This window comes from Lactuca virosa, chromosome 9 (genome assembly GCF_052849685.1).
Source record: "Lactuca virosa cultivar CGN04683 chromosome 9, Lactuca_virosa_CGN04683_v6, whole genome shotgun sequence".
Lineage (NCBI taxonomy): Eukaryota > Viridiplantae > Streptophyta > Magnoliopsida > Asterales > Asteraceae > Lactuca > Lactuca virosa.
Genome location: NC_136434.1, coordinates 101,214,720 through 101,236,001, shown reverse-complemented (window position 1 = coordinate 101,236,001; position 21,282 = coordinate 101,214,720). Strand labels below are relative to the sequence as shown.

Below are 21,282 nucleotides of genomic sequence, written 5' to 3'. Positions count from 1 at the left end.
GCCCTCTACAAAGAGCAAAACGTATCTCATTTAGACTAATGTACTGAGTTCAAGGGTTTAACCCCTCAAACTAAAAAAATTGCAGCAATCTTTCAATACTAATTTAGCTTTCAAAAATCTTTCAATCATTAAAGTTTTCAACATTTGAAAAATGAAGCAAACTTAAAAATAACAACAATCTATCAATACTAAAAATTAACAACAACCTTTTAATATTTTAGCCTTTAAAGAAAGAAACTTATTTAGCAACAATTTTTAACTCTCTCCTCAAAAATCAGAATTCAGAGCACATAATAAGAGTCTAAGAGATTGTAATTCGTAGATCATAGGACATGAAGATGGGAAATTTGATTTATCATTGATACCTAAAGCAATCAAGCAAAACACGAACTATAAGAAACTTTTTGTTACCTCTGTACTCTGCAGTCTTCAGTTCTGGAATAATAAATATATGCTTTACAATCCGTCTTCGTCTTCAAAAGCCGATGACGTTGCGTTTACCTACCCTGCCGCCTGGGTCGTATGTATGTACCATTTAGCCACTCAATTGAACCCTTTAGCCCATTACTGCCCTAGGCCATGGCCCAAGCTTGCCCACCCCTTGGGCCGGCCCGGTCCAACATTTCGTACACGTTCCGTTGCATATGATTTCTACTGTATCCACCAAATGCAATGGCCTCGTGATTTCCCGTTTGCTACAACAAAGCATTAATCCATTACAAGATTGCAGGATTTTAATCCCGCTAGAATCAGGGTAGAAGTCAAGCTTTAAATGAGGGGGAATGATAGTGTTCTCACCAACAAATCGTATCATACATATTGTAGACATAAAAGGGTTGAATGTTTTTTATACACGTGGGTGAAAAGCGGAACGTCAATGTTTGGATAGAGAGAGATAGAGAGAGACAGAAGCACAAAAATATTCTACCCCTAACCATCACATACACCTGAGATTGTGACCATTGCATATGGTCTTAAACGTACAACAAAAATAATAATTAAAAATAGCTTTTTTTCATGAACTTTTAAGTATTAGCCTGAATTCAAAAGAACGGTGAAAACCACATACTTTTTTCAATCAAGGACATTTCCTAGTCAAGTCAACGTCAGCAAAGCATTAAAGCGTTAGGCAAAGCTTCCATGGCAAGCTAATAAGCTATCAGCTTCCATGACAAAACTTAAAAACACACCTTAAATACCCTTTCTTCAAGTCTTTCAACCCAGTCCAAAAATGGTGAACACCAGATCCAAAATCAAGAAAATCCAGAACACCATAAACCTCTGGTTCTCAAAGGCTGCCATGGCGGACAACAATCATCTGGCCACGGAGTCTGGAGCTCTGATCGGTTCCAACGACGATCTTTTAATTGAAATCCTTCTCCGATTGCCTGTTACCTCTGTTCTTCGATTCAAATCTGTATCCAAACACTGGCGTTCCCTTTTGAGTAACCGGCGATTTACCCTGCTGTTTAAAAATGCTTCCTTCTCTCCTGGCTTTTTTGGCTTTTTTGGTCGCAGTTTGTATATTCCATTTGATGATGAGAACCGAAGTACTCCTCCTTTTCGTGATCTCGACTTCTATCCTGATCCTCATGGTATTAAAATCGTGCAATCTTGTAACGGATTGCTGCTTTGTTGTAGCAATGAAGGGGATGAACGTGTGCGTAAATATTATGTATTTAATCCTACCACCAAGCAATTTGCAGTCATCCCATCAATTCTCGGAGGCATGGCTGTTCGTGAAACCATCCTTTTTATGGCTCTGGCATTTCATCAAACAGATTGTGTTCACTACAAGGTTGTTTGCTTTTACTTTCCTGAGCCTGACGATGTGGTTAAGGTTCAAATCTACTCCTCAGAAACAGGGAAATGGAAGATTTCAGATGATTATATCTCTTTACCCGATTACTATATTCCACCCTTGGACTACATAGTTTTTTGGAATCAAGCGATCCACTGGGTTCCCTTCGGCGACAAGTCATACTTCAAGCTCGACACAGAAGAATTTCAATCGCTGCCCTTACCTGTGAGAGTGGCGTCTTCTGAAGCTTATGAAAGCATGGATCATTTTATGACCCTTTACTTCGGGGAGTCGCGAGGCCATCTGCATTTGGTGAAGAGGGTCGATCCCAGTGAGAGCCGTTTACAGATGAATGTGTTCGAGATGTTAAACGATTATTCTGGGTGGTTTCTTAAGTATCGAGTTGACCTTGATGAACTTCCGGATGCTTATCCTGAGATGATCAATAGCTATTTTGATCCATTGAGCTTGGGTTATTACATATTTGAAGTGCTTGATGTGGTTAGGGGTGAACATGAAGAAGAAGAAGAAGAAACATTTATGGTGATCAGAGTTCCAGGGAAGGTCATAAGGTAATAATGTTGTGGACAAGAGTTTCAAGCAGATATCTGACAAGATCGGACAAACGAGACGCAAACATGCTCATCGTTATATTGAATCTTTGGTGTCTTTCTAATATGTGTAAGGTCCAGTTTGTGTGTAACCTTCAAAATCCTATTTTCTACTATTACTTTATACAGAATCAAAGAAGGCTAGCTCGCTCTTAAAAGCACGTCCAATTGAAGGTTTTACATTGATTTTTACTATTTTAATTAGTCTTTGAAAATGTTATATACCATTGGCACAAAAAGACTATATATTGTTGTTATTTACTTCAACCATAAGAACAAAAAAAAAAAAAAAATGGAAGTACAAAGTTACTTTTGGGTAGATTTTTAAATATACAATGTCTCGATACAAAAAAAAAAATTTTAAAAAAAAAAAAAGTGCAATGGTGTAAAAGTATGAAATAGTAGCATGTTATTATTATTTCTTTCAAGGTGGGTCAATAACTCAATATACTGTGAATCCAGAGGACAACATTTGTGTCTGAAAATGATCTTAAGCATTGACATGCAGTAGCCCACATGAAGTATGTTATGAACAACCCATCTTGGTTAATCGAATAAAATTGTTTTCTCTTGCAAACCAACAGGCTCAGGAGTCTTCTGTTATGTTTAATTACTTATTCTTTGTAGATAAAGATTTTCATTTTAAATATAAAATATTAATTTGAGTTGAAAATTACATCGAGACCGAAGGAAAACCAACAAGTTGTGCCGCTACCATTTTCTTTATTGCAAAACTAAGTGTACTAAAAACTATGTCCACTGATCTCAGATCATAACATTACAATTTATGACTCGTCAGATTATATTGATGAGCTCCATACCTTTAGGTGTTACCAAACCAAAAGTATCAAAAGCAAATGATATAAACACGTGTTGATTATCTATACACGTTTTCTCAAGCTTTGTTACTTTACGATAAATAATATTTAAAACAGTTTGTCTTGTAGTGAAACCCCACTCCTCTACTCTGCTCGAGGGAAACTTGTTAAACCCATACATGCATGTTTCCCTCCCATATATATTAAAAAACCTAAACATATGTCGATCTAAGTGTTAATCTTTGTAACATCTTTATTTCGAGCCTAGACTTTTTATCTGTTTTTAGTGGAATTTTTTTTTTTGGAAAATAAAATAAATAGATAATTAAAAATAAAAATAAAACAATTATCTATTTTATTAGTTTAAGAAATAGATCTATAATTAAATAATATCAAAAAGTTATGTTTTTGTGTGGTAGATTTACTTTGATCAAATTAGTTCTTGGGTATTTATTACCTTTCTTTGTTCAAAATCCTTTGTAAGATGTATTAGATGTTCGAGGTCACTAGAGCTAATTTTCATTGGTTCTCTCACGGTTTTGATTGAAGCCTTACTACTCAAATGGCATTGGAGATTTGAGACTTGTCACACGGTGTTATGGGTTCAAGTTTTTAAATCTATTCATGATTGGAAAGGTGGTTTTGTGATGATGGTCAAAATTTAAAGTCTAAAGGAATTTGGTCTTCTCTTGTCGATATCGTGCTTAGACTTTATAAAAATCAAATGATCATGTTGGAACCGATCATAGCTCCAGAGTCCGGGCTTTGTTGCTAGATGATTGGAGTCCCCCATATAGGTGGGAGTTTTGAAATTTTAGTGGTATTCTTAGGCCTGTAAATGGGGCGGGTGTGGAGCGAATCACCATTGATCCAAAATTGTTTAAAAATTTGAAAACATGATCCGCCCCGATCCATCAACCCTCAGGGTTCTGAATAATCAAATCTATACCCATATCCAACGAATACCTGACCCATTAATACGACCATTTTACAATAATAAAATTACATAATTTTGATGTGTGCCACAAAGTAATAATTTTCAGTAAAAAAAGATAAAATGTCTACTAAAACAAGAATTACATTACTAAAACTCAAAATCCAATATAACAAAAAATACTTAATACTCAAAATGCAATAAAATACGAATTACATTTTACTTAGACATCGAGTGGAAAACTTTTTTGTTTCATTGTGGGTAGCCAATCTTGTGTAGCCACCAAAGTCTCTACAGTTTCAGGTAACATGGAAGAACGACATTCATCGATTATTCTTCCTCCAACACTAAATGCAGTCTCGAATGCAACACTAGTTGTTGGGACAACTAAAATGTCGCGTGCAATCTTAGCTAAAGTAGGATGCTTGACACTATTAGCTTTCCACCAATTTAGAATATTAAATGACTCGCTTATTCGAGAGGTAGGTTCTTTTAAATACATCTCTAACTCGGTTTTACATGTATCAACTACATTCTATTTCCTTTCATACCAAGAATCAAACCTACTTAATTCATCATCATTGGAATGTATCTCATTTGAAGAACCATGAACTTCTTGGCTTGATTCTACAATTGAATGAGATAAACAATATTCTTCATACTCATTAAAAAGATCAAAGAAAGCATCGCAAAGATTTTCAATATACGAAGCAGCAAGAGAAGAATGGATATTATTCAGTAATACTCGACCAAACTCATTTTTTACCTCGGATCAAGTACAACAACAACCGATAATACCAAACAAAATTCATCCCTATTTTTTTTAAACTTTAACTTCATTAGGGCAGCCAACTTTTGAAAAAAAAAAAAAACATATTCAATTAGTCTGCCACTTCATCGATTTGTTGCTATATAGAAGTGTTCTAAGCAATTATTTATCACATGGGCAACTTTCCACTCATCATTATTGGACGAAATTTATAATTTTGATTTGTTTATGCCAAACCCTAAAATACCTCTTTCATTTCTAGAGCAGCACTTTGGATCATAGATGGGACAATCTATTTTAACTTTTTTCTTATCTTTAAGTTTGCATTGAGTTTTTGCATTATTAAACTTTTGTGAAGCAAATGGAGATCACTTCAAGTATTTTTATAGTTTCGTATCTTATCTTTCTAATTTGTTAACATGGCCTTAGTTCCATACTTGCAAATCCGAAACCAAGATCCTACATTTTTAATATTGGGAAGACTAGTGATTTTTAATATGGTAGGCTCAGATCAAAACTTAAATGATAAAAGAAATCAAGTCTGGTAATGTAGTACATTTGAAAGAAAAAAGAAATCCACAAATAATCCATATATATTTTTTTGCAATATTAAAAGTAAAAACAAAGATACTGTAGTGCAAACTTTTGATAATTTTTTCTGTAAGGTTATTTTCATATTATATTTTGCAATTAAAAGTCTATAATGAAAACCATATAATTTTGTAAACTAGGAAAAACTCCGGTCTAACATTAACCAAGTTTTGGACAAATATCCATAAAAAATTGAAGTTCCACTGTTAATACTTGATACTATAAACAACATACAAGCAGGGGCGGACCCAAGAATTTTCCGAAGAGAGGGCAAAAAAAAATTTATAACTTTTTATGAGGGGCAAATATTTTTGAAGTGTCAAAATATATAATTTTGAATAGTTAAAATATAATTTAAAAAAAAAACGATTTTTAATAATAATAAATTTGTTGTCGGGGCAGCTGCCCGCCTGCCTCCATTGTAGGACCGCCTCTGCAAACAAGTAACCAAATCTTGTAAAAATATTATAAAAAATACTTAAAACCATAAATGCAAAATTAGATTAAGAAAATATTAGACCTAAAAATGCAAACATATCGACCAAATTTGTAATCTAATCTAATATTTTTCTAATGAATGTTGTTGGAATGGGAAAAAAAAATGGAAATTCAATTTACACAAATTTAAAGTCTTTTTGTTGACAGGGTTTTAGTTTTAGAGGCCTTAAAATTATTTGACAAATTCGCGTCAACATGATCTTTGGTAAAGCTTCCAAGGCAATCTTGTTTTCTGTTTACTCTCAGCTTCCACTGCAATCTTTGACCATGAAACCACACCTTAAATACACCACCTCTTCAACGCCTTCTACCCACTCCAAAAATGACGAACACCAGATCCAAAATCAAAAAAACCCAGAATACCAAGAACAACCAGTCTGCAGCTTTAATAGATTCAAACGATGATGTTTTGATCGAAATCCTTCTCCGACTTCCTGTTACCTCTGTTCTGCAATTCAAATCTGTATCCAAACACTGTCGTTCCCTTTTGTGTGACCCGCGTTTTACCCTCCTGTATAAAAGATCTTCAATCTCTCCTGGCTTCTTTTATTACAACATGTATATCCGATTTGATGGTGAGAACCCAAGTTACCCAGCAACTCCCCCTCGTTGTAATCTCGACTTTTACCCTGATCCTTGTGGCATTAAAATCCTGCAATCCTGTAATGGATTAATGCTCTGTTGTAGCAAACGAGGGAGCCAACGTGATCGTAGATATTATGTATTCAATCCCACCACCAGGCAATTTGTAATCATCCCATCGGTTCCTGGAGGCAAGGATGTTCGCAAAAATATCCGTTTTATGGGTCTGGCATTTGATCGAACAGATTGTGTCCACTTCAAAGTTGTTTGTGTTAATCTTGCTAAACCTAAGGAGGACCTATTTCAGATTCAAATCTATTCGTCTGAGACACGGAAATGGAAGATTTCAGATGAATCTATTTCTGCTCCGCATAATACGTACTTCTTCTATGGTGTTTATTGGAATCAAGCGATTCATTGGGTTCCCAACACTTTTAAGCTATCTTGCTTTAAACTCGACACGGAAGAGTTTACACCGTTGCCATTGACAGTGCCGGATGCATCTTGTGGAGGTTATCAATTCGGGTATATGCCCATTTACTTTGGGGAGTCACGAGGCCATCTTCATTTGGCGGATACTCCTGATGGCAGTCGGAACCATTTGCAATTGAACGTGTACGAGATGTTGAAGGATCATTCTGGGTGGTTTGTTAAGTATCGAGTGGAGCTTGTTGAGTTTCTGAATGCTTACCCGGAGATGATCCGTATAAACCCAGATCCTTCAATCCCAATTTATTACGATTATCAGTTGTTAGATGTGGTTAGGGGTGAAGAAGAAGATGAAACCTTCATGGTGATACAAATTCCAGGGAACCGGATTATTAGGTACAATGTTGCCGATAAGAGTTTCAAGCAGGTATTTGATACGAGCCCCTTTTACAGTGGACCAATCGGGCTCGAAGAAGTTCATCCTTATGTTGAAACAATAGTTTCTTTATAAAAAGTCCGATATGTGTGTGTAAACTAGTGGGATTTACTATATGTTGCGGCGGTTATTAATCATATACTTTTTTTAATAATAAACTAGATAGGAAACCCGGGGTTGGATTCGGCACTAATGAGAAGAAAACCGACGGGATCCTCAATATATCGTTGGTGATTTGATGACCATTGCTCATATTGGTATCAAAATGTAAGTATGTTGCTATTATGGGTAAGAAATATACTTACAAAAAATTGAATTTGAATCAACTGTATAAAATTTAAAAGTCTAATCCTAAGTTACAAAACCAATAATACACTCGGTGATCCCGAAATGACCAATTTACCCCTACTTACTTTCCTGCCATCATCACCTCCCATCCTAGTTACTGAAATGACCAACTTCTCTCTGCAACTCCATGTTAAAGCAACACAACCATCTGCCCATCGTACCTGTCAAAAAACTTGTACACCTCATCAAAAAAAAAAAAAAAAAATACGTTTATTTCATTCGCCTTTGTACAAAGGTTTTCACTTCTCAGAAAACGCATTCAACCCTTCTAACCTGTCATCCGTGACCAATATCTCTTCATAGCATTCTTCTTCCAATAAACCAGACCCGATCTCCATTTCTAAACCATGGCTAATCACTCTTTTAGCCATCCGTATAGCCACAGGACCCTAATAACATCATCTTACATCTTACATCATAATATTATATCATAATAAAAAACATTTCATATAATATTAATAAACGTACCTTTTGATTTATATCAAGCGCCTTTGAGTAAGCATCACCCGCAGGAGCACAGTAATACATGAAATTATTCTATGGTTTGTACTTTATTTTTTCTACCCATAATAACAATGTGCTTATATTTATTTGGTTATCAATATGGGCATTTTAATTTATATGTTACATATTTTTAATATTAGTATATAAATATACAAATAAAATACCAAATGACAATGCTTCTTTGGGTGTGATCTTTCGGCCTGTGAAAATAAGTTCTTTGGCTATTGAGCTTCCAATTAACCTAGGAAGCCTCTGTGTCCCTCCAGCCCTGTAAAAAATATATAAAAATATGACAACCATTTTTTTTATAAAAATGTATATATTTGTTCTTATATTACCGGTTTCTGGTAAGCCCAGTTTGGCATCTTCTCCTGATGACGTCAAATTATTAGAAAATGAAACTTGTGTAAAAAATCATAAATAATTATTGCGAGCCTTTGATCTAGAAAACACATATCTGGATATCAGTCTCCGACCGTTGGATGGTCTCTAGCAGCTTATATCAGGTATGGAATTTAGGGACTTTGTTACAGAAATACAGAACATTGTTCTGAAATACTCATGATCTCTTACAGAAGTGCTAGTATCAAAATTAGATGAAAAACTACTAAAACTAATCGAAACAAATGAGGCGTTATAAACTTTAAAGAGCGAAGATGAAAGTCATGAAATCAGATTCGTGACTACTAATTAACAAAGTCCCAAATGAAAGAGCCAAGTGATGAGTAAAAACTTAATATTAGATTATTATCCATAAAAAAAGATACATTAAGTTGACTTGAGATCAATCCAGTAATTATCAATGATAATGTACATATCAATGATAGTTTCAGCAAAATTTAATTTCACTTAAATCTAACAATTGAAAGACTAAAATTAAGACAAATTGAAGAGGAAAACTAACCTGGTCTGTTGGTCATTATGTGAGGGAGCAGATAAAACCAGTCAATACCATTTCATAAATTGCAAAACAAAATAATGACATCAATATTGTATTTAATTGAAAACTTCATCAGACGAACGCAGCTACTATGTTCGCTAGTCGTAAAAATGAGGTCATCCAAGCACAACATTGTAGATCAATGAAACGACCTGTGAATTCTAAACAATCACACTACAATCAGATGAATTAGGTCTTCAAGGGGGCAAAATCAAATTGTTTCAGAACAAAAAATCAAAACAAAAAGAAAAAAAAGAGATTCGTAGAAGCACTGATGATTTACCCTTTGAAGATGAAGATGGTTCTGACTAAGCGGAGGTTAGGGTTCTGAGATCGGAAGGTCTAACATATATTTCTCTAGAAAGAATCGGCTCGAACTCGAACTCGGGCTCAAAGAATTCAGTCCAGAAATCTCAAATACACACAAAATCAGACCGTTTGTTGTTCATCTACCTCAACATCATAAAGCATTATCTGTGGAAATATAATGAAAATGTTTAAAAAAAGTCAACATCATAAAGCATTATCTGTGGAAATATAATGAAAATGTTTAAAAAAAATGGAAGTGATTTGTAAACCAACAGTTTTTTGTCATACATAACAATTCATGCATTATATAGTTGTACAATACAACATTTTAAAGCACTAATTGTTGTGTATGGAGAAAAATTGTTGTGTACAGATCAGTTCTCTTTAAAAAAAAACGTTCCTGTGTTATTCGAGTATATTTTTGTAATGACCGTAATATAAGTAACTACAGTCGGCCAAATCTGTGGACGGGCCGGTCCATTAGTTTTCAATGCCTTGGGCGAGATAATAAAATAATGCCAATGCCCTTATATTTGTGTCAAACGATAAGAAAATGCATATAAATTTTCTATGACAAAAGTGCAAATAATTTTATAGTAAAATAACACATAAATATAAACAAAGACATATAAAACCACCTAAAATGATACCTGAATGCATTCTATAAATAAATTGTCCATCAAAATCATATTCCTAACCATTTGACACAGTGGAGGCATAATTTGTTTTTAATTCATCATCAAGTTAAAAAAAATCATGAAACAAAATCCATAAACAGATTCATAATGTGATCCATTGATCTTCATGCCTCTAGATATGCTTCTTTCCCCTTTAGTGGATTTTCTCTTTCCATTGGTCAATCTTTTTTCATTGTATAAAAAAGATGAAAGGAATGCTTTTTGTGGCACTCTAAAAATTCATTTGGCGTATGTTAAGTCATAATTTCTTTTTCACACATCTAGTAGTCTCCACATGTGCCTTCTGGTGCATAGAAATAGAACCTTAATATCTGTAATTGATATTATGAAGTGAGGTCCTCTTATAGAAAGGAGAATCATAATGGTGCAAGAAGCATTATAATCTTCATTAAATAGCAAAAAAAAGAGTTCTGGAATTTAGTGAAATAAATTTTAAATAGACAAACCTCCTGATAGTAGCAAAGTTGCAGCAACACCAGAAACAAATCGCACAACTTCTGTCTCGATGTGTCAAGATGAATAGTCAAATGAGGCAATGAACATGTTATAAAAGTCTACACAAAATGCATCAGATAATTACTTCTTTAACAATATCAACACCAAAGTTTTTCCACTTTTCAGTAATTGAAGCAAATTCATTGCTGTCATAAAACATTTCTTACGGGTGAAGAAAAAAATTGAAATTATTTTGAAATTGAAATGAGTTCATATTGTCATAATTAAGAACCAAAGAGAATACTAATGTTGGTGTTAGAACATACCATATTTGTATGTTACAATTAATAAATTTCTAAATTTTACAAACAAAATCCCTTACTCGTCTATTAGATGTCAAAATCAATGAAAGTAAGATAATGAATTATTGAAAAATTAAAACAACAGAAACCCTAAATTCTCCAGAGCATCATTATATCAATAGGAACATGAAATCTATCGGGAGACGGTATTAGAAAAGGAAAGTGATATTTCCACTTCTTCTTTTGATCCATCCACTTAATAAATTTATGGTTTTCCTTTTCTACCCTTTATAACCACCGTTCCTAACACGATTTTTTTTCCTTATTTTGATTTTGTATTCTATTTTAATTTTGATTTTTATACTTAGAAACCAAGTTCCATCATTTACCCATTCGAACTTAATTGGTTTTATTTTTACTTTATTTTAATATATATATATATATATATATATATATATATATATATATATATATATATATATAAAGAGGTAAGTTTAATTAAAAAAATAAAAAAATGTTGAAAATGAGAAAATCAGTATCAGCCACTCATTTATATCTTCTCGCGAAACCTTCCGTCGTACCAGTGCGTAGGGGGAGAGGTATTATTTATAAGTGAATACAAATTTACTCATATTCATATAAACTCAAAGTAAATAACGAAAGTTGAACGTATCAAACCTGATTGATGGAAGAAAAACGTTTGCTAAAAAAGGGGAGGAGGTGGAGGAAATCGAACGATCTGAACTGAATGGTGTGGTGGCTGGATCCGACGATAGTGATGGTTCTGAGGGGCGTCGCAATTGGAAGTGGGAGGAGTGAAATGGTAGATGCTGGATTTTTTCCATCCAAAGATAGACAGAAGAGAGATAGGCGGTGGGGGTAAAGATTACAGAAATCGGAATATCATTGGCTGAGAGAAACGGTGAAACAAAGGCACAAAACACGTGTCCAGTAAAATATAGACAATGATAGAAAAAATACCCAAAGCAGAAAGTTAAATGTTTTTTAACATAAATATAAATAGAGGACCCAATTTGCCATAAGGGAGGATAATTTTAATATATATATATATATATATATATATATATATATATATATATATATATATATATATATATATATATATATAGGGGATAGGGAATATACATTACAGTCCCACCTAAGCTTAGGTATTAAACCTCTAAAATATGTCGTTTTAACTTGCTAAATATACCCGGGTTGGTTTCACTTGGTACATATACCATCCCCCATAACATTTCTTTCTTTCATTATCGTTTTACCATCTCTGTTTTCTTTCCTCCATTATCGTTTATTACTTCACCCAAGTGAACATTACTAAACCCTAAACCTAAACCCTAAACCCTAAACCCTAAACCCTAAACCCTAAACCTAAACCCTAAACCATAAACCCTAAACCTAAACCTAAACCCTAAACCCTAAACCATATTGTGTCGATCTTGAATTTACATCTTGAAGTATTAATCGTGAATCCATTAACCGTAGTCTTTATATAGTAAAACAATGTATTTTCAAGAGGTTTAGTACCTAAGCTTAGGTGGGCCTGTAATGTATATTCCCTTTTCCCATATATATATATATATATATATATATATATATATATATATATATATATATATATATATATATATATATATATATATATATATATATATATATATATATATATATATATAGGGAAATGATCAAATGAGAACACCTAAAAGGTTGAGAACGCGAAAACAGTTGTGGACCAATTATTTTATAAGGGCATTAGAGGCATTTTACAATTTAATTAAATATGGATAAATGGAAAGTAATTAATCAATTCCGAAAATCATGAGAATTTTTTCCCCAATTATTAAGAATACTTAAAATCTTCCTTTTAATTAATAAATTAATAAAAATATCATTTAACATGAATTAAAAAAAACGTTTATTTGTTTTATATTTTTATTTTTACTAACAACATTTGATAATGAATAATTTATCGGTTTACCTCATTTATTTTAAAAAAAATATATCTTCATAAATAATGATTTATACATTACATTTAAAAATGAATAAAATTGTAAATTATAAATGAATTAACTCAGTTGTATTTATGAATACACTTGTAAAATCATAAATGAATAAAACCCGAAAAAAAGATTATAAAATCTACTAAAATGGTACTCATATATAAATAAATACAACACATTTCTATTCATATAAGAATATAATTATAATAGTAAATGAATAAGTTACAATATATATTTTTTTTGACACGGAAACTAGTGCTACAATTACAATCATAAATGAATAAAACATATTTTTTCTCCTTCCAAAAGAGGTATTGGTGTCGGTGTTTCATTTGGTAAATCTCCCACCTCCCACTATATGCATGTTTATTCATTGTATCTGCAAAAATGTTAATGAAACAATTATGTATAATTATATAGTCATTCACACATAAATACACTGATATTCACAAATGAATACCCTGTTATTCATAAATAAATATAGTCATTCAAACATAAATTCACACATAAATATGCTTGCAGTGGTTGCTTGCTTTGCTCCTCTCGGACCAGCCTCATGGAGTATTCATTGATGATTAACTGCAAAATGAGACATCTAACATTATATTCATATAAGATTACAACTGCAAGCATTCAAGTTCCATTTTTCTGAATTCGGGCATTTCATCGAGCACCTTATGTGCATAACTTATCTTCTTCCCCTATTAGCCAATTTAAATGAGTAAAGTACCATACCTGAGAAACATTTTCAAGCAAAAGAATTGCGAAGCTTTGGTGCATACAATAAAATAAACAACAGAAGAGGTTCAAATCAGCATAACATTTGGCTTTCCAATTGATTTTGCAAGAAAAAAAGACTGCACATGTACAGATTCGAACAATATATAGCATTGTAAGGCTCAAATCAAGATAAGAGGTGGACTTCTACCTGCAATCAAGATTAAGACACTTGTAAAACGCCACTTTCGACCACCACCAAGCCAACACTCTACTGTAATACGTAAATCGCGCAGAGAAAAGGAAGAATTCCCAGTTCCCTGTCTTTTCCCTGTTCTTCGATTTCTACCTGCAACCAAGATTAAGACGGGGTGAGAGACGGGAATGAAAAAGAAAAACTTGATTCTGAAGAAAAAGGGCTGCGATTCGAATCAGAAAAGAAGAGGAAGTGAGTCTCGCCATTTTTTCTCTTGCTCACATACCTGCATCGAGACGATGAAGAACGAAAGTCATCGCTAGGGTCTGCCACTGTTCGCCGCCAACATAACTCCATCACCGCTGCTTCCCCCTCCTCCTTCTCGATCTCACTCTGAATCCTCATGTACTCTCTTATCTGTTTCACATTTTTAGATGCTCTGGTGGTGTATAGATGAGGGAGGCGACGAAGTGTGCCCTAGGTATAGAGAGAGAGAGAGAGAGACGACAAATTAAAAGGAAAGATATCAGTGTGTGAGAAGTTATAGAAATTAAATAAACATTCAATTACTATTATACCCTTTTCACCATTTAAAGTTACACTTTAATACCAATAATTTTCAGAATTTACATAAATGGTCCGTCTGATAATAGCCTTAGATTTGAATATTTAGATGGTCTAGATCTGTTCTCGCGTTCTCAACCTTTTAGGTGTTCTCATTTGATCCTACTCCTATATATATATATATATATATATATATATATATATATATATATATATATATATATATATAATAAAAAAAGGATATAATCAAAATAATTAAAATGTATTCGATATTATATCGGGATTTTTAAATTTCTTTTATATAGGTTTATTTACTGTAACTGTCTCTTATACGGTATAAGGACATCTTATATACTACGGAGAATTTCTATAAAACATATAGGTTGTTCTAGTAAATTCACTATTAAATAGGGATTCATTTATGTAATTTTTATTTAATTTAGAGACAAAATTGCAAAAATGGTCTCTGTGGTATGATTTTTTTTGGGGGTTTGGTCCAAACCCCAATTTTTTTGGCTTTGTGGTCCTTTTTGCCATTTTGTATGTAGATTTGGTCCCTTGTAAAATTTGAAATGACTAAATTGCCCTTATTAGATTTATTTTCCATTTTCTTTTTTATAAGTATTTTTATATATTAAATAAAGATAGCATCTCTCTATCTCTCTCTCTCTCTCTCATATCAGGTTTTAATACCCAGAACTCAAAATCGACCACCGTCCTCTTCTTCAATCATAGACCTCAATCTATCTTCTATTCCACCTCATTATTCCGCCACCACCTCGTGCATGATTATCTCTCATAAAACCCATCATCTTGCATTCCTGAATCATCCCTCAGCTCCATAAAGAAGGTCGATTCCATGTATAAAGTATGTACAAAGAAGTCAGATCTCTATATGTTATTCCCAAATCAAAAGTGAAACAAATAGGTTGTGTTTCCTATAATTGGGTTTTATCACACATGTTTCAGTATGGCTTTCATCCCGTCATCAATTGCAAGCATCCAATTCTCCTTTTTATTTGCCTTTTCGAAGCTTATTAGGTCGTAACCAGAGAAAAGAGCAAAATCTACACATTCATCAAAATTAATCGGTTGTTAAAGATTTTCTATGCTCCACTGGTTCGTTCGATTTGATTATGGGATTATGCAAGATTGAAACAGACAAAGAAGGTGATGGGAACAGTTGGGTTTTTTTCTTTCCCTTTACTGCCTTTGTTCACCCCCACGATCGATCGACACTAACAATCGTAACCTCTCTTCTTCTCTGTTCAACTCGACTTTTTACAAAGGTATCGTTTCCACAACAATCTCAACTTCCATTAGCCAAAAAATGTCTCTCGTTCTCGAGGACATTACCATCAGTCATCGAGGGAAAAGAACCAACACGTTATTCTTTTAGGAATTAAGATCCGATCCGAGAACAGAACCTTTGCACCAAATCACTTCTGCAATAGGTTTTCTTGTGGTGATTTGGGGCGAGAAAGGAAACAAACATAGAGCTCTCACCGTTGAATTAATGGTGAAATCGATTTTCTTGTGTTGATTTGGGGATGTATGGAGAAGACAACCCAGAGAGAGAGAGAGAGAGAGGTGGGTCCCAAAATTTTTATTAATAAAACTTTATATTAAATAGAAAAAAACATAGAAAATGTATCAGAAAGGTATATTTGTCTTTTTAATTTTACGAGGGACCAAAACCACAAACAAAGTAGCTCAAAAGGACCGTCAATCCAAAAAAGTCGAGGTTTGGACCAAAACCCCAAAAAATTGTAACATCCCGACTCCCAGGTATAATATTTATGCATTTATTTTTTAGTTGCTTGAGCAACTCAACGGGTTGGATGCCCCAACTCGTTGAGTAGAGGCGGATTGACCACGTGGGTTTTATGACCAACTCGATGAGTCGGAGAGACCAACTTGGCGAGTTGGCGCTGTGAGAGGAAACCCTAATTCTCCGGGGTTGGGTCCTATTTAAAGGACCTTAAGCCCTCATTTCCGCCTCACCAACCACCTTACTCCCCTGTGTGAAACTCTAATCATCTATAGTGAGCTAATCTTTGGGCATTTTAGTGCACTTTTTGAAGAGAATAGTGGAGTATCACATCAAGGATCGAGTAGAGACTGTTGGATCTGGTGTTAATTCGTCTAGAGCTTCTGTTGAAGGTAAAAAGTCTCCACCTTGCTCATTAGTTTGGTTAGATCTCATTTTATGGATTTTTAGGGCTTATTCCATCTTTCCTTGAGGCTTTGAGTGTATTGAACTCACCAAGAGTTTGAGACTTCGGATCTGGACCTTATAAGGTCCCTAGAGTCCAAAGGTCCCAACTTTATCCAGCTATAGAGTAGCTTTTATGCTTAAGACCCTAAATGGAGTTTGTTTTGGCATTTCAAGCCCTAAGTGCCATGCATGGACGTAAAGATTGTAGCTTTACGTGGTATTTCATCCTTGGAAGGCTAGATCTAGAGTTTAGGGTTGTAAATCTGCCTTAAAACGTCTGAATGAGAAATGGGACTTAAGGGACTCGTCGAGTTGATGAGCCAACTCGACGAGTCGGCTAGGGTTTTCCCCGATGAGTCTGGACATGAGTAACTCGGCGAGTTGATGAGACAACTCGACGAGTTAAGTTGGGTTTTTGCGACTTTTCTGAAGGAACGAGGGGACTCGACGAGTCATATAGATGCACTCGACGAGTTGGGTCAACATGGACTGTTGACTCGAGTGTTGACTTCAGTTGAGTTTAGGGTTTGGTCAAGACAGGGTGTACGGAGACCATGGAGGGGTAGAATGGTCTTTTACCCATTCCAAGAGTTACGGAGAGAGAGAATAGCCTTTGGTTATTTAGAGTTGTGAATGGAGTGTTAATTAGAGATAATTATCATATGTGTTAGGCGGAGGCTAGATCGGTTATTCGTGTACGAGGTTTATTTGCTTGCTTACGAGGCGAGTCTTCTCACTATACTTACCTAGAGTGGTAATCTTTGTATGACCGGAGGGTCTTATGTTCTTTTATTGAGTATTGTGATATCCTGCATTATGTCTTTGTGATTTATGTTGTGTATTATTCTGAGCTTATTGAGTTAGGACCGGAGGGTTCCACTGAGACACATTGACCGGAGGGTCTTATTTGAGTATGGCCATGAGAGGATAATGAGATGTGTGTGGTATTTTAGGGAACTCACTAAGCTTCGTGCTTACCGTGTTATGTATTATGTGTTTCAGGTACTTCTCAAGATCACGGGAAGGCACCGACTTGAATGTACACACGAGACGGAGTTATGTTTTGAGGATCCTAGATTGTGTTTAAACAATTTATGAACATGTGTTTTCGATAAATTGTCATTTTGGAGATTTGTGAACTATGTTTTCGATAAATTGTCTGGACATGAGTAACTCGGCGAGTTGATGAGACAACTCGACGAGTTAAGTTGGGTTTTTGCGACTTTTCTGAAGGAACGAGGGGACTCGACGAGTCATATAGATGCACTCGACGAGTTGGGTCAACATGGACTGTTGACTCGAGTGTTGACTTCAGTTGAGTTTAGGGTTTGGTCAAGACAGGGTGTACGGAGACCATGGAGGGGTAGAATGGTCTTTTACCCATTCCAAGAGTTACGGAGAGAGAGAATAGCCTTTGGTTATTTAGAGTTGTGAATGGAGTGTTAATTAGAGATAATTATCATATGTGTTAGGCGGAGGCTAGATCGGTTATTCGTGTACGAGGTTTATTTGCTTGCTTACGAGGCGAGTCTTCTCACTATACTTACCTAGAGTGGTAATCTTTGTATGACCGGAGGGTCTTATGTTCTTTTATTGAGTATTGTGATATCCTGCATTATGTCTTTGTGATTTATGTTGTGTATTATTCTGAGCTTATTGAGTTAGGACCGGAGGGTTCCACTGAGACACATTGACCGGAGGGTCTTATTTGAGTATGGCCATGAGAGGATAATGAGATGTGTGTGGTATTTTAGGGAACTCACTAAGCTTCGTGCTTACCGTGTTATGTATTATGTGTTTCAGGTACTTCTCAAGATCACGGGAAGGCACCGACTTGAATGTACACACGAGACGGAGTTATGTTTTGAGGATCCTAGATTGTGTTTAAACAATTTATGAACATGTGTTTTCGATAAATTGTCATTTTGGAGATTTGTGAACTATGTTTATGAGAATTATGTGATTTTTAAAAATGAAAATTTTGTTTGAAAATTTACGGTGTTACAAGTTGGTATCAGAGCCTTGTTTGAGGGATTCGGATATACCTTCGGGTGTGTCTGGACTCAAACTGAGGATTTGAGAAAAAATTTCAAAAGAAATGATTTTTCTAAAGAAGAGTAAGAGTTTGAAGAGAAAAACGAGTTAGAGCAGTGTGTACAATCAGCCAGAGCCCGAACGGTGATTTCCCAAAATACCCTTACTTATTTGTGTTATGAGATATTTATGAGATGTTAGGGATGCATGCTAGAGGATAGGCTAGGTATTTCATATTTAGGGCTAGAGTTGCCTGATTTGTGATGCCTTAGCCTAGGAGTTGTTGCTATCTGTTGTTTGCCTTGAGTATGTGCTGAGTAGGAGTATGTAGCACGAATCACTTAGAAAGAGTTCTAAGTCGAGGGATAATCTAGGAGAGATATCTAGATGAGTATATGAGGAGTCTACTGAGAGAGTAGTTTGATATCCGTGAGAGATAGAGTACTTGTGAATTGGAATCCTAGGAGGAGGATTTGCTGTGACTACAGGTTGGTGTGGAAGGTAGTATTGGGTCCGTACTACTGAAAACACCGGATCTGTATGCAACCAAAGTAAGAATCCTTAGGTTCCTAAGGAGCACGTAGGGGCGGGAAATCGAGTGCGAGTATGCTATAACAAGTCTCTGATGATTTTTGTGTTGTGTTTCAGAGACATCATGGTGGGTACGCGCCACAACCCCGAGGGCGGTAGTGCCAACGACGAGGAGATCCGCCAGATCATTCATTAGGAGGTGGCTGCAGCTATTCGAGAGGCGATACCGGTGATATTAGGTTCTATTAAGACCACACTGATTGAGACATTTTATGAGCGTTATGTTGTTGTTATTGAGGCTGCTGCTACTGCAGCCACCGCAGCCGTAGCCGCTGCTAGGCCACAGGGATGTGACACGTTGTTGTTCCGGGAGTTCAGCAACACGAAGCCACCAGATTTTGATGGGACACAGGATCTGATTGCTGCAATAAGATGGATCTCCGATATCGAGGGGTGTTTTTATACGTGTTCATGCCCCGAGCACTTGAGAGTTCGGTTTGCGCTGAACCAGTTTCGCTTGGGAGCGAAGGACTAGTGGAAGTTTGTGACAGCCAGTTTTCCTCCTGCAGACCATGTTGTAGTGACGTGGGAGAGGTTCACAGTTGTTATGAGACAAGTATGTTCCCCAGGTGGAGAGGGAACGGTTGGCCCAGGAGTTTCTGTCTCTCAAGCAGAAGACAAAAACCGTGACTGAGATTTCGAGGATGTTCCATGAGAGGGCATTGTTTTGCCCTGAGCACGTGTCTACTGAGCAGGCATGTGTGAGTCGTTACCTGAGTATACTGAGGAGGGATATACAGGAGTTCGTGGCGAACTCATCTTACCGGACATTGGCCGAGTTGCAGACCAATGCCCAATGGAGGGAGATTGAGCCAGAGTTACAGGCCAGGGAGGAGGGAGAGTCCCAGGGGAGGGACCGGAGACCGATTCAGTCGCAGCCGGCGACGAAGCGGGCAAAGCCAGCTGATGCGAGAGTTGGGGGCCAGAAGGGCCGCACTTGTGGCAAGTGCGACAAGAGTCACGAGGGATCATGTCGGGCAGGGATTTGCTACAAATGTGGCAAAGAGGGGAAAATGGCGAAGGATTGCCCCAAGGGGTTTGCAGTTTGCTTTCACTGCAACCAAACTGGCCATCGAAAGGCCGAGTGCCCTCAGCTCATTCAGGGATCAACCCAGGGTTCCATTCTTGCTGCTTTGTGTGCTACTGATAGTCGTCTGGTGAAGGCCGAGGCTCCAAGGGCTCGTGGGAGAGATTTTCAGCTGACAGCAGATGACGTCCGCGCAACACCTGATGTCGTGGCTAGTACGTATTTCCTTATTTATATTATTTTGAGATTTGTTGTGTTTATTGTGTGTTGTATATAGGTACTTTTCTTGTGAGTTTTGTACCTGATTTGGTGTTATTTGACTCAGGTGCGAGTCGATCCTTCGTGTCCTTAGCTTTTAGTTGACACATCAGTATCCGACGTGAGGCGTTGAGTCGACCTCTGAGGGTTTCTATAGCTGATGATCATGCTGTTTTTGCTATTGATGTATTCTGAGGATGTGTACTAGAGATTTTTGGTGTTGAGTTTCTGATAGACTTGGTACCGATCGCGATGGGTGATGTTTGTGTCATAGTGGGCATGGACTGGTTGAGTCGGTTTGGATCTACGATCGACTGTGAGCGTCAGATGGTGAACATACGAGACCCTAGTGGGGGAGTGCTTACGGTGTATGGCGAGGGTACCAGATCTGGATCAGCTTTCTGCTCTGCTGCCAGGGCAAGACAGAGTCTACAGTAGGGATGTATGGGCTTTTCGGCGTACGTGATGGATACGCGAGTTGTTACAGAGAGGCTGAGTTCTATCACCGAGGTTCCGATAGTGTGCGAGTTTCTGGATGTTTTTCCCGAGCAGTTGCCGGGTGTGCCACCTGAGAGGCAGGTGGAGTTCCGGATTGATTTGGTTTCGGTTGCGGCGCCTATTGCCAAGGCACCTTATCGCCTTGCGCCACCAGAG

The 21,282-nt window shown here is 36.2% G+C and overlaps 1 protein-coding gene, 1 long non-coding RNA gene and 1 pseudogene across 2 annotated transcripts; 2 read left to right on the top strand and 1 right to left on the bottom strand.

Annotated features, from left to right (window-relative positions):
• Positions 1 to 1,060: 1,060 nt before the first annotated feature.
• Positions 1,061 to 2,607, top strand: LOC145137562 (F-box protein At5g07610-like; annotated as a pseudogene).
• A 3,619-nt stretch (positions 2,608 to 6,226) lies between these two features.
• Positions 6,227 to 7,670, top strand: LOC145137271 (F-box protein At5g07610-like). The gene has a single exon (XM_079071415.1). It carries the CDS (start codon positions 6,345 to 6,347, stop codon positions 7,542 to 7,544), a length of 1,200 nt encoding a protein of 399 aa, XP_078927541.1. The 5' UTR covers positions 6,227 to 6,344; the 3' UTR covers positions 7,545 to 7,670.
• Positions 7,671 to 7,847: 177 nt separating this feature from the next.
• LOC145137272 (uncharacterized) lies at positions 7,848 to 9,708 on the bottom strand. The gene is made up of 6 exons (XR_013720975.1): positions 9,545 to 9,708; positions 9,226 to 9,422; positions 8,660 to 8,692; positions 8,286 to 8,589; positions 8,091 to 8,206; positions 7,848 to 7,978 (listed from the first exon to the last, which is right to left on the bottom strand). It is a non-coding gene; the product is annotated as an uncharacterized LOC145137272 (long non-coding RNA).
• Between the last annotated feature and the right edge of the window lie 11,574 nt (positions 9,709 to 21,282).

Excerpts from the sequence above, each read along its gene's own strand:
- LOC145137271 (XM_079071415.1), top strand. The coding sequence starts at position 6,345 with ATGACGAACACCAGATCCAAAATCAAAAAAACCCAGAATACCAAGAAC.